General features: G+C 46.4%; 1 protein-coding gene across 5 annotated transcripts in view; it reads left to right on the top strand.

Moving 5' to 3' along the window:
- TBXAS1 (thromboxane A synthase 1) overlaps nt 1-13,490 on the top strand; it is a 328,058-nt gene that overhangs the window by 309,461 nt on the left and 5,107 nt on the right. For all 5 annotated transcript variants that reach the window (XM_048831177.2, XM_048831171.2, XM_048831163.2 and 2 more), the window contains 2 exons: nt 5,175-5,263; nt 11,595-11,732. In XM_048831177.2, the coding sequence (XP_048687134.1) occupies nt 5,175-5,263; nt 11,595-11,732 (227 nt within the window). The remainder of the gene's footprint in view (nt 1-5,174; nt 5,264-11,594; nt 11,733-13,490) is intronic.

A 13,490-nucleotide genomic window follows, 5' to 3' on the forward strand; every position in this document is an offset into this window, starting at 1 on the left:
GGCCTCTGGTGAGTGTACCTTTTAAAATATAATACATGTTATAAAAGCAAGTGTTTTTTAATGATTAAGTAGCCCTGAGGACTTGGGATGCATTCGTGGCCAGTACTGCTACTGGAAAAGTCTGTTAATGTATTTGGGGATGGAGCGGAAATCCTCCAGGGACATCTCCATGAAGCTCTCCTGGAGGTACTCTAAAAGCCTTTGCAGAAGGTTTCTGGGGAGAGCAGCCTTATTCCGTCCTCCATGGTAGGACACTTTACCACGCCATGCTAGTAGCAAGTAATCTGGTATCATTGCATGACAAAGCCTGGCAGCGTATGGTTCTGGTGTTTGCTGGCATTCAAGCAACATCTGTTCTTTATCTCTCTGTGTTATCCTCAGGAGAGTGATATCGTTCATGGTAACCTGGGTGAAATAGGGGAATTTAATTAAGGGGATATTCAGAGGTGGCCGTGCCTACTTGGCTGTTTGCCTGCACCTGAAAAGAAATCCTCCCTGCAGTTAGCCACGTGGTGGGGGGTGGGGGGCATTGGCGCTGAGCTGTTCGCATTTGGCTAGCAGGGATCTTCCCTGTTATCAGCCAGGCGGTGCGGGGAGGGGAAAAGCGATCATCCCAGAGAATTGGATTGGGGGAAGGGGTTAGTATGGTTTCTGCTGCTGCACATTAACAAGAAAACTGCAGCACTAAATGGCCAACTCAACGGGCTTTGCTTGGTATGAGAAAGGAGGGGGCTGCTGTTATGAAGGTTGCAGAAGCCGAAAGACTATGGCTTACCATGGCCGCCTGCAAACTGAATTCTGTTGCCCGGCCCTGCTTGTGTGATCTCTAACACCAAAGCCACAGGCACTCAATATAAGATGCAAAATGCGACCTTGTACCAAAATCACATGTGCTATGTAATGTGAATAGCGTTGTTCACCGTGAAAGAGTATAGCCATTGTTCTGTAAAATGTATCTTTTTAAATACTTCACTCCCTTTTTTTCCTCCAGCAGCTGCAAATGTTTCAAGCCTCCCTTCTCCATCCCAAAGGCTATATCAGATAAGGCGGCGAAAAAAACGCACGCGTGATGACATGTTCTCTGAGCTCATGCAGTCGTCCGGCACTGACAGAGCTGTGTGGAGGGACACAATAGCAGAGTACAGGACGGTGGCTGATGAACGTGAGGAGAGGTGGCGGCAGGAAGATCAGAGGAGGCATGAGGAAACGCTGGGGCTACTGCAGGATCAAATGGACATGCTCCGGCATCTGGTGGAGGTTCATGAATGGCAGCAGGATCACAGACTGCCGCTGCAGCCCATGTTTAACCGCCTTCCCTCCTCCCCAAGTTCCATAGACTCCTCACCCAGATGCCCAAGAACGCGGAAGGGGAGGCTACGAGCACCCAATCACTCCACCCCAGTGGACAGCCCAAGCAACAGAAGGCTGGCATTCAAGAAGTTTTAAAGTGGCCTTTTCCTTCCCTCCTACCCTCCTCCCACACCCCACCCGGACTATCTTGTGACTTATCTCACTATTTTTATAATCACTTAATAAAGAATACATGTTTTTTAAATGACAGTGACTTTATTTCCTTTGCAAGCAAGCTGTGATCGAAGGTGGGAGGGCAGGTGGCATACAGGGAATTTAGAGGCAACCAAGAGGGAGGGTTTTCATCAAGGAGAAACAAACAGAAGTGTCACACAGTACCCTGGCCAGTCATGAAACTGGTTTTCAAAGCTTCTCTGATGCTCAGTGCTTCCTGCTGTGCTCTTCTAACCACCCTGGTGTCTGGCTGCGCGTATTCAGCAGCCAGGCAATTTGTATCAACCTCCCACCCCACCATAAACATCTCCCCCTTACTCTCACAGAGATTGTGGAGCACACAGCAAGCAGCAATAACCATGGGAATATTGGTTTCGCTGAGGTCTGAGCGAGTCAGCAAACTGCACCAGCAACCCTTTAAACATCCAAATGCACATTCTACCACCATTCTGCACTTGCTCAGCCGATAGTTGAACAGCTCCTGACTACTGTCCAGGGTGCCTGTGTACGGCTTCATGAGCCAGGGCATTAAGGGGTAGGCTGGGTCCCCAAGGATAACTATAGGCATTTCAACATCCCCAACAGTTATTTTCTGGTCTGGGAAGTAGATCCCTTCCTGCAGCCATTTAAACAGACTAGAGTTCCTGAAGATGTGAGTGTCATGAACCTTTCCTGGCCATCCCACGTTGATGTTCCTGAAACTTCCCTTGTGATCCACCAGTGCTTGCAGCACCATTGAAAAGTACCCCTTGCGGTTTATGTACTGGCTGCCCTGGTGGTCCGGTCCCAAGATAGGGATATGCATTCCGTCTATAGCCCCACAGTTAGGGAATCCAATTGCAACAAAGCCATCTAGTATGACCTGCACATTTCCCAGAGTCACTACCTTTGATAGCAGCAGCTCAATGATTGCGTTGGCTACTTGCATCACAGCAACCACCACAGTAGATTTGCCCACTCCAAATTGATTACTGACTGACCAGTAGCTGTCTGGCGTTGGAAGCTTCCACAGGGCTATTGCCACTCACTTGTGAACTGTGAGGGCTGCTCTCATCTTGGTATTCTTGCGCTTCAGGGCAGGGGAAAGCAAGTCACAAAGTTCCATGAAAGTGCCCTTACGCATGCGAAAGTTTCGCAGCCACTGGGAATCATCCCAGACCTGCAACACTATGCGGTCCCACCACTCTGTGCTTGTTTCCTGGGCCCAGAATCGGCATTCCACTGCATGAGTCTGCCCCATTAACATTGTGATATCCAAATTGGGGGGGAATGCGGTTTTAGAGAAAAGTGTGTTCATGTCCTCATCACCGTGATTCCGTCGCCTCCTTGCCTGGTTTTTCAGGTGCTGGTTCTCCATAAACTGCACGATAATGCGTGAGGTGTTTACAATGGTCATAACTGCTGTGGTGAGCTGAACGGACTCCATGCTTGCTGTGCTATGGCGTCTGCTCCTGCTCGGGTAATCCAGGGAAAAGAGCGCAAAACGATGGTTTGCCGTTGCTCTGACTGGGTTTAGCAGGCCGTTGATTTCACGGAGGGAGGGAGTAGAAAATGAATACAAAACAAATCTGGTCTATTTCTTGTTTTGATCCACTTCATCTATCTTTATACATGTTGCTGGCAGCAGACTGTGCAGTACAACTGCTAGCCATCGTCATCTCCTGGGTGCTCGGCAGAAGACAGTGCAGTATGACTGCTGGCCATCGTCTTCTCCTGGCTGCTGATTAAAAGACAGTGCACTGCCGGTAGGACTGAATCGCCATGAGACGAAACTTAAAAGGGAAATGACCTGGCTGAGTCACTCCCATGTTTGCCCAGGTGCCCCTGACCTCATCGAGTTTGGTTAAAAAAGCACCCAGGACTATGTCGATGACAGATACCAGTCATACTGCCTGGTCTGCTGCCAAAAGGCAATAAACTGTTGCTGTGTAGCAATGCAGTACCACGTCTGCCAGCACCCAGGAGACATATGGTGACGGTTAGCTGAGCGGGCTCCATGCTTGCTGTGGTATGGCATCTGCACAGGTAACTCAAGAAAAAAGGCGCAAAACGATTGTGCGCCCTTGCTTTCACGGATGGAGGGAGGGAAGGGGGACCTGACGATATGTACCCAGAACCACCCGTGACAATGTTTTAGCCCCATCAGGCACTGAGATTTCTACCCAGAATTCAAATGGGCAGCGGAGACTGCAGAAACTGTGGGATAGCTACCCACAGTGCAATGCTCCGGAAGTCGACGGTTGCCTCGGTACTGTGGACACACTCCGCCGACTACATGCACTTAGAGCATTTGCGTGGGGACACACACAATCGACTGTATAAAAATGCTTTCTACAAAACTGACTTCTATAAATTCGACCTCATTTCGTAGTGTAGACAAGGCCTCACTGTCTGTTCGCACAGCACCTAGCACAATGGGGCCCCAGTCTTGTTTCGAGGCTGTAGGCACTATAGTAATAGAAATAATAACAATAAATGATTATTGCTGAAGTAAGGGACAAAATGCATATTGTGTTGACTAGAGATGAGACATCCTTTAACATAAGAGAAGAGTGGTAGCCCTATTTGGGCCCGGTGTGGATTTGAATAACTGACGTAGCCTCTCTGCCTATATTTCCCTTCTGAAAAATGAGTGTAATAGAACTTATCTACCTTATAGAAGGATCTGTCAGAGTTTGTACAGCCCTTGGAAAATCTGAAGTGGCACATGCTGTCTTAGCTCTGAATAAAGGGGATGTTCTAACCTGGCCAGGCATTCTCATTTTATTGTACGTATTGTCTGCATACCATCTGCAATTGTTCTCTGCTTAGTATTTTTAGTATGTAACATACATTTTCACATGAAAATTCAATAAAATATGCATTATGTATGAAAGCTGATGTAGTAAATGAAGAATGGACAGAATCCAGTCCCTGTTGTGTGAACCTCAGAGGCCCCAAATCTTCACAGTTTTAGTCTAGCCTGGCGTAAGTGTCTCTTCCTAATATGCTCCATGTCAGATTTTAGAAGAGACAAGATCCTTTAATTTAAACCGTACTCAGCTTTACTGGGGATCTTTTCAGATGTACTTTCTCTGCCCTCTGCTGACAGAACTGAATAATGACATGTACGATCTCTGTGAGTTTTCCAAGACAAGAAACGGTGAGAGAAATGTTCTCTCTCTCTCTGTTGTAGGGCTGGAGCTTTGTTATTTGTTTGTTCTGTTATTGTCCCTGTTGGCTCCTTTTTAGAATGTAAATTCATTGGAGCCAGAGTTGTGTTTGTTTATATGATGCTTTCTATCAATTGAATGTATACTTTCAGGGTTATGTAAATTAGGCCCAAATCAAGATCTGCTACACAAAGAGCAAATAAACTGGGTTTGGACAAGAGATCACCATGGGAGGAAACAGAATTATCCCCTCCCCTATCCACTACTGTGGTCCATTGGAATAGCACAAGTTGTTGCCACTGTGAGGAATTTTGTAGTAAAGGTCCCACTGGGCACACTGTGGGCCCACCCTCAAATGCCATGACCTTGCCATGGAGAAACTCACCACAGCGCACCATTCCAGGGTGCATTGGTCAGTAGTCTCCAAGGTAGCTCCTCCACAGCCTGCAGCTCCAGCAGTTTCCTGCACTTAATTATCTCTTTCTTCCTTTCTCCCAGGATGTTCCTGACTACCAAAATGTCCAAGAGCTCCCTTACCTGGATATGGTGATTGCAGAGACATTGCGCATGTACCCACCTGCATTCAGGTATACCTTTTCCCTCTAGCGCCTAGAGAGTACATCATTAGATAAATACAGTGGCAATCTGTTTGGAAGCCCCATGCTCTTGGCCTCCATGTAGCTATCAGTACTGCTCGTGCACTTGAGAGATACAGTGGGGCCAAATGAATGAAGAAGACTGGCTAAGGCAGCTCTGCTTAATGCACCCTTTTCAAAGCCAGCTGGTCAGGAGTCTCTTTTCACTGTTCTTCGGGTCCCCCAAGCCCAGGGGAAGCAGTATCTTTGAAGCAGACTAGCCTTAGGAAGTCAGATGGTTCTTCTTTGCTCCACTTCAGAGATCAGAGTATAGAATTTACGTAGCCTACTGGCTGAGTAGGCCAGTCACCCCATTAAACCCCTGATCTTCTGAAGTTTGTGCATGTCCCTTGCTGTATTCAAAACCATGAATTGTACTATGTGCTATATATAGCTCATTCTGTAGTATAACATTCTGCCCTAATACTGTACTATACCATTATAGCTAACTCTAGTGCCTCCATCCAGTGGTTATTCGAAATTTTCCTTAACTGATATTAAAATAATTTCCCAGGGAGCTTTGAAGTGTTTATTTCAAAAAAGTGGAGGGGAAATTAGCAAACCGTGTAAGATCACAAAACTGTAACAGAACACAAATCTCAGGTCTCGGGGTGGGATTTTCAAAAGCAAACCAGCATTAACCTAACTCTGTTTCTATTAAAGTCAATGGTAGAGCTCCCCTTGATTTCAGTAGGAGTAGAGTTAGGCCAATGCTGAGCACTTTGGAAAATCCCACTCTATGGTAACAAGTACCTTAAAATAAAATAGCTGAAAATTAACCCCTCTTTTACTTACCCCCAAGACCTGAGGGCAGGATCTTCCAAGATTTTCTGTGGAGTTGCACAGGGTTATAAGGGTTAATTATGCTTGCTCATAAACGACAACATTTTACTCTGAAATCCATGGTATATAAATGGAAGTTCCTGTGCCTGTTAAGCATCAGGAACATTTGAATTTCAACTCTGTCTGAAACACTGGGAAACAATCAATGTTTGTCAGATGGGAAACAGAATTAGAAGAGAAGGAAGTTATTTTGAAGCTTCCATTGATGTCATTTGTGGTTGTTCCTGATCTCTATCTAAGGCCCAGTGCATTGCAAAGATGCCAGATACATAAGACAAGAATAGTGCTGTATTCCAGAATACAAAGAAATAGTGACAGGTTTCAGAGTAGCAGCCATGTTAGTCTGTATCCGCAAAAAGGAAAGGAGGACTTGTGGCACCTTAGCGACTAACAAATGTATTTGAACGTAAGCTTTTGTGAGCTACAGCTCACTTCTGAATCCATCCGATGAAGTGAGCTGCAGCTCACGAAAGCTTATGCTCAAATAAATTTGTTAGTCTCTAAGGTGCCATAAGTCCTCCTTTCCTTTTTAAAGAAATAGTGAAAATTCAATAGCAAACAAAATAATTTTACTACCATGAGTGAGAGATATTTAAAAACAATCTGAATAAATAGAGAACTTCACTCTACAGAGCTGGTGGTCCAGTACCTTTCACCAACATCCTATTCACTTTTCAGCAAAAGGGAGGACTTGTCAATATTTTTCTCCAGGCTTTGGTTCATAGTTATCTATTTTTATTTAATTTTGTGTGAGTGAGAACATTATGCTGTGAATAGTGCCAAAGTGGCAGTCCTAGAGACTGAAATCTTCTATTTATTCACTAAATAGGTACAGGGCAGGCACCAGTAATCATACATAGTACCCCAGTCATGAGGTCACTGCTGATCTGGAGGAAGCACTTTTTAGGGATGAGATAACAGTTTGGCCTCCAGGGTCCATGCAGTCTTTGGTTTCTGCTGAGACTGTTCATATATTATTATTTGTATTACTGTACCACTTACAGGCCCCAATCAAGATCAGGGCCCTATTTTGCTTGAAACCATTCACACATATAGTAAGAAAGAGTCTTTAATTTGAAAAGCCTACACACTAAGTGGACAAAACAGACGAAGGATGAGAGAAAAGAAGTATTATCCCCATTTTACAGTTGGGAAATTGAGGCACTGAAAGATGAAGGATAAATTTTTCAAAAGCACCTAAGTCTCATTTTCACACATGATTTAGGCACCTAGGTGCTTTTGAATTTTTTACCCTTCATCTTTTATTGCTTGAAATTCAATTGGATTTAGGCATCTAAGTCACTTAGGGTAAAAATTTCTAAAGCACCTAAGTGTCTTGTGCAAGGTCATGCAAGAAGTTTGTAACAAAACCGGGAATTAAACCCAGATCTCTAGTGCTAGGCTAGCGCTTTAACTAAAAGACCATCCTTTCTCTCTAAGAAGGGAGCCAGTTCTGGTAGCAGTTTCTGTGATTTTCAGTGGCTAATGAGAGGAGACCATCAAACTAATTTAACATGTAGGATACCAAACAGCCATCAGGAGATAACAATGCACAATAGGAGCTGGGGCCTCTAGTTGCTATGGTAATAGAAACATGAAATTACTCATAAAAACCTCCCTTAAAAGAACATTATGAAGGGTTGCAAAGTCAAGCTCTCAGAAGTTAGGAAATGCCAGATTAAAGCTAACCTTTAATCTGGCCCCCTTACGTGTATGCATTATGATAGTCTCTACTGACATGACCACATGGCTATTTTTTCCATAGGACCCCGCCTCATTTGGTGCACAGGATGGACGGTGCTCACTTAGTGAGCAGCTATTCAATCTTTTCTTTCATCCTCATTGTTCAGTGTGTGGCCCCAGGTCTCATTTACTGCACACTATTCAAACTGTGCTCTGAAAACAGAATTATTAATTCCCTCGTGGGTTTTTCTGTGAGCTCATCACTACAGAGCTGAGAGAGTCACAGACATTAATTAATTTATTTTCGCACACCCCTGTGAGGTGAGGGAGTGGTACTGTCTCCATTTTCCAGATGGGGAGCTGAAACATAAATGGATTAAGCTCAAAAGTGTCCATTAATTTGGGATGCCTGAGTGAAAGGGCCTAGCACGTGATTTTTCAGCATGCTTACAATTACACAGCACTTTGTGTCCAAGCCCAGCTCCTATTGACTGCCGTCACAGCTGAGCGCTCAGCACTTCTGGACATCAGACCCCAGGGTATCAGGTTGGGGACCCAGAAAATAAGGAACACAGCAATTAGTGACCAACTCTGAAAAGTTTGGTATACGGGACTTGTCCGGAATCAGGAAGGAACTCTGTGGCAGAGGCAGGGAGAGAAGCCAGTTCTCCAGAGCATCATTCAACTGCCTTACCCATAAGATCATCCTTTCTCTTCCTGCAATCCTTTGTCTCATTCACTACACATCTTCTAGCTACTGCAACAAATGAAGGAGGCATCCTACAGAGAACAGCCTCCTTCACACAACCCCAATTCATTTCCAGAGAAGGTCCATCCTGTGCAGTGAATGAGGGCGAGGGACCTGTGACAAAAGTACTATGGTGTCATTAATGAAAGGCTGTATCAGGGGCGCTGGAACAATTTGTACAGTGGGGGTGCTAAGAGCCATTGAACCAAACTGTAAACCCTGAATAGGATGGAAACCACTTGAAGTCAGGGGGTGCAGCAGCACTCTCCACACCCCTAGTCCCAGCCCCTATAGGCTATATCATAATTCATATGCATAAGGAGGCAGAATTAAGGTTGCACAGGCACCTTAATGCTGGATTTCCTGACTTCTGATTTTGCACCATTAATTTTTTCTGTGAGTAATTTCCTATGTTTATAAAAAAGCAAACTGAAAAATAAAACCTAGACATTCCATAATGTAGCATCATACTGATACCCACATGGGCCATCAGCATTGCTGGAACCTTTGGATCCCCTGCTAGGGTTGCCAACTGTCTAATCACACAAACCCAAACACCCTTACCCCCCTGCCCCACCCCTTCTCTGAGGCCCCACCCCACTCATTCTATCCCCCCTCCCTCTGTTGCTCACCTTCCCCCACCCCCTCACTTTCACCGGGCTAGGGCAGGGGCTTGGGGTGCGGGAGGGGGTGCAGGCTCTGGGATGGGGCCAAGGGGTTCGGAGTGTGGGAGGGGGCTCTGGCCTAAGCCTGGGGCAGGGGGTTGGGGTGCAGGAGAGGGTGCGGGGTGCAGGCTCCAGCTGGGAGGCGCTTACCTGGGATGGCTCGTGGTCAGCGGCGCAGCAGGGCTAAGGGTGGCTGCCTGCCCTGGCCCTGCACTGCTCCCAGAAGTGGCTGACAAGTCCCTGGGGCCCCTGGGAGCTGTGAAGTTGGTGGTCAGGGTGCACAGAGGCCCCTGCCCCCACTGGGAGCAGCGTGGGGCTAGGGTAGGCAGGGAACCTGCCTTAGCCCTGCTGCGCCACTGGACTTTTAGCACCTAAAATCTCCTGGTTTGGCTTCAGTAGCCTCTGGGAGATAGGGCCTGATTCCAGGAGACTCCTGGCAAAACCGGGAGGGTTGGCAACCCTATCCGCTGCTCAGACCTCTGCCTCCTGAGCTGAGTAAATGGTTGATAGCAGTAGTAGGTTGCCATTCTGTCTGTGGATCAGAGTGAGACACTTTGCCTGTTGGTTTCATAGATTTTTGCTGACAACAGAGAAATGGTGAGGCTCAGAATGGGAATCTTCGGCTCCATCCCAAGCTCTGGAGGGCAGTGTGTTCTCGTGGGGACAGACTATTCTGCCCATTTCCCCCAAAACTTGATCCCTTCTGCCCTGTTCCCTCCCCAGTCCTCTCTCTTCCCCATTCCTGACTCCTCATCCCAATTCCATTCTCCTTACCTAGCCAGTTCAGGTTTCTTATCCAAATCCCACTCTCCTTGCCCGACCAATCATAGTTTTCCCCTGGAGAGTCCCGATCCCACTCGCCCACCACCCCACCCTTCCAGTCTCCTTGCCCAGTCATTCCCACTTCCCCCCATGCCTTCCCATCTCCTAGTCCCCAGTCTTCTTGCCCAGCCAGTACCAGTTCACTACCTCCTCATCTGCTCGGTCTCTGACCCCCCCCTTGGCCTCCAATTCCTACCCTCTCCCTTCAACCACATTTGCCATCCCCACTGGTTCTCAGTCTGTGTTCTCAGGATCCTTGTCCAGTCCCATTGTCCCATCACCAGCTCCTTATCCCAGTCTCTTTCCCCCACATCTTGGCTCCTCATCAGATCTGTCCCCTTCAACCCACTGATTCCCAGTCTCCTTGCACAGCCAGTCCCAAGCTCTGTCCCTAAATCTTCATTTGATCTGTCTCCCCCATTTTGCTGCCAGTACCAGTCTGCTTTCCCAGCCAGTTCCCAGTCCCTATCTCTCTACCCCTAGTTCAAGTTTCCATCGCCCTCTTTCCTGTCCACCAACCTCCAGTACCAGTCATCCCCACCCCTCCAGGCTCCTTGTCTCAATTTGCTCCCCTCACCTTTGCATCCCTTCCCCTGGTCTAGTTTTTATCCCCTCTGCTTTCAAATCAGGATGCTTCCTCCCCCTCATTGCCTGAGTACAACAGGGGGGCATTGAAAGCACCAGAGAGACGTGCTCCCTGTTCTCAATTACAGTGTCTGGAGCTAGCCTGCAGCAGCGCAGAGCTACAATTGCAGAAAAAGTCCTGCTCAGGCCTGGGCTGTAGCATGCCCAGTGCAGACAATCTTTGGAGATCTTTAGCTATTAAACTCTAGCAAGTCTCTACTGAGCATATGCAAACTGCAATTTTTCAGAGGCTTATAACTTGGCCAAATTTTCACAAAGACAGCAACAGTACATCCCTGATACAAAGGACAACCTCTCCCAAATGTCAGTCCCTGCTCAAGAGCATGGAGATGCTAGCACTTCCCAAAGAAAATGTCTCCAGAATTTTTTAATACAGGCAAATCGATACATTTTCCCCTTAGCCTCGTTCTCAGAAACAACGGAACTATTTTGGCTGAAATTTTCAAACATTTCAGCTTGAGGCAGATGCCTGGCATGGGAAATCAGAGTCCAAATGGAAGGTTTGACAAAGTTATAAGCAAAGGAAAACGGTCTAATAATGGGACGTGTCAGGCAACCTTAATAATAGCGCTACCAGAGCCTCATCTAGCAGCAACAGTTACCAATTTGGGATGAATTCTAACTCCTAGTCTCGTGCTGCAAGGATCCATATTTCGTTTGCGGTTCCCCGAAAAGTCCATGCTCTCTATTTTTATGGTGAAGATGCCCTTTGTGCGGCAAGCAACTGCTGTTCTGCTTATCTACTAGTGATCACCATCTTGCTTCCCTAATCATTGTAAAACCAACACAGATGACTTATTCAATGGCTGCTTTCAACACCCTGCCTTTGTACTTTTATACTTACTCATCTGGGGTCGGTGACATTTAACTGTTGCAGGTTCACTCGGGAGACATCAAAGGACTGCGTAGTGATGGGACAGCATATTCCAGCTGGCGCCATAATAGAAATTGCAGTTGGACCTCTACATTATAACCCTGAGCTCTGGCCAGAACCTGAGAAATTCGTCCCTGAGAGGTATGTGGGATACTGCTCAACATCTCTTGTACCATTGTCCTTATTTAGACCATTTAGAACAAAGTCCTGCCTTAACTGCTGTTTCCTGTGTGGCTAATAAAAAAAGAGTGCTCTGTGTGTAAGCAATTTGTTCCCAGGATGCCAATCCCATGCACTAGAAATGCATTCAGTGTATGGATATTCAAATGAATACACCAGGCAACCCCCTTTGCTGCATAATTCCTGAACCCAAAAGAGCCCCAGCAATCAGCTGTTAACGTGGAGCAGGTAGACACCGTATCCAGCATCACCTCCACCAAAGTAGTTGGCTACTGGTAGATGAGTCTTAAATAGGAACCAATGCCATGTCTGTGGTTGCCTACCTGGCATGGGTATAACCTGTCCCTGGTCAAATGCTGCTACTTTGGCCACTCCTGGATATAGAAATTCGGAATAAAAATAGGCTACCCATTGTGTTCATTTGCATATAATTACCCAGAATTCTCCTCCAGCGCATGGCTGTTTCAGAGTGGCCTTTCTGTCTGAGATCCTGGAACAGTCTGGGTGTGCTGCTAGGGGCTTACTCCTGTACCTGAAGCCAGTGGGAGTTTTGTCTTCAGTGGGAGCAGGATAGGGTCCAAGTTCTTCATTCTGCTTGCAGGACAGACTTTCATGTAAAGCTTTTCTCACTTTCAAACTGGGTCTTAACGGAGTTCTGTTTGTGTAACAACTGCATGGAGAAGAGACTATCCTGCAGCTGCAGAGGTTAGCAGACAAAAAGTGTTCTTGGAATTATTGCAGATCCAATACTATGTAGAAGCACAGGTTTGCTTAGTGGACATGGCTGATAAGTCCTGCATCTCAAGTTGCCACCTTGTGAAAGTTCTAGTACAAAATGCTAGCCTCTCAAACACACTGGGTGTGATGCAGACTTTCTAAGAATAGCTCTGAAGGACTAATGTAACTACACATGTAAGTGGGTTTGTATAGAGGAATCCTCTTGGAACAGTCCATCCTGTATACTAGTTGTCTGTTTTCTCTGTCTTAGCCCATAAAGAGGGGCAGCACCAGGGTCAGAACATAAGAATGGCCATACTGGGTCACACCAAAGGTCCATCCAGCCCAGTATCCTGTCTTCCAACAGTGGCCAATGCCAGGTGTTCCAGATGGAATGAACAGAACAGGTGATCATCAAGTGATCCATCCCTTGTCACCCATTCCCAGCTTCTGGCAAAAAGAGGCTAGGGACACCATCCCATGCCTTTGCTGACTAATAGCCATTGATGGACCTATCTTCCATGAATTTATTTAGTTCTTTTTTGAACCCTGTTATAGTTTTGGCCTTCACAGCATCCTCTGGCAAAGAGTTCCACAGGTTGACTGTGGATTGTGTGAAGAAATACTTCCTTTTGTTTTAAACCTGCTGCCCATTAAACCTCTTTTTAGGAGAAAGGAGCATTTGTATTGTATTCTCAGGTTCAGATGAGAAGTCTGGCAATGATCTTTCTAGTGACAGATGTCATGTCTGGGTCTTCTGTTGACCACTGGACCACATCATCTACTCCAGCTTCTGGAAGTGTTCAGTAAGCAGTGCTTTAAAGGAAAGTGTTTGGGGGATGGGAACTATAATGCACTTGGCCAGATGTGCAGTGCTGTGCGTGGTGAAGCTGAAGCAAATGTCTTTCTTCACCTCTTTCTGAAGCAGGAGGTACAATTACCCAGACTCACCTTAGCTTGCATAGTTTGCCAGTATTGTTAGCGGTCATAAGATTAGGCATC

The sequence above is a fragment of the Caretta caretta genome, chromosome 1 (genome assembly GCF_965140235.1).
Source record: "Caretta caretta isolate rCarCar2 chromosome 1, rCarCar1.hap1, whole genome shotgun sequence".
In the NCBI taxonomy this organism is placed as follows: Eukaryota; Metazoa; Chordata; order Testudines; family Cheloniidae; genus Caretta; species Caretta caretta.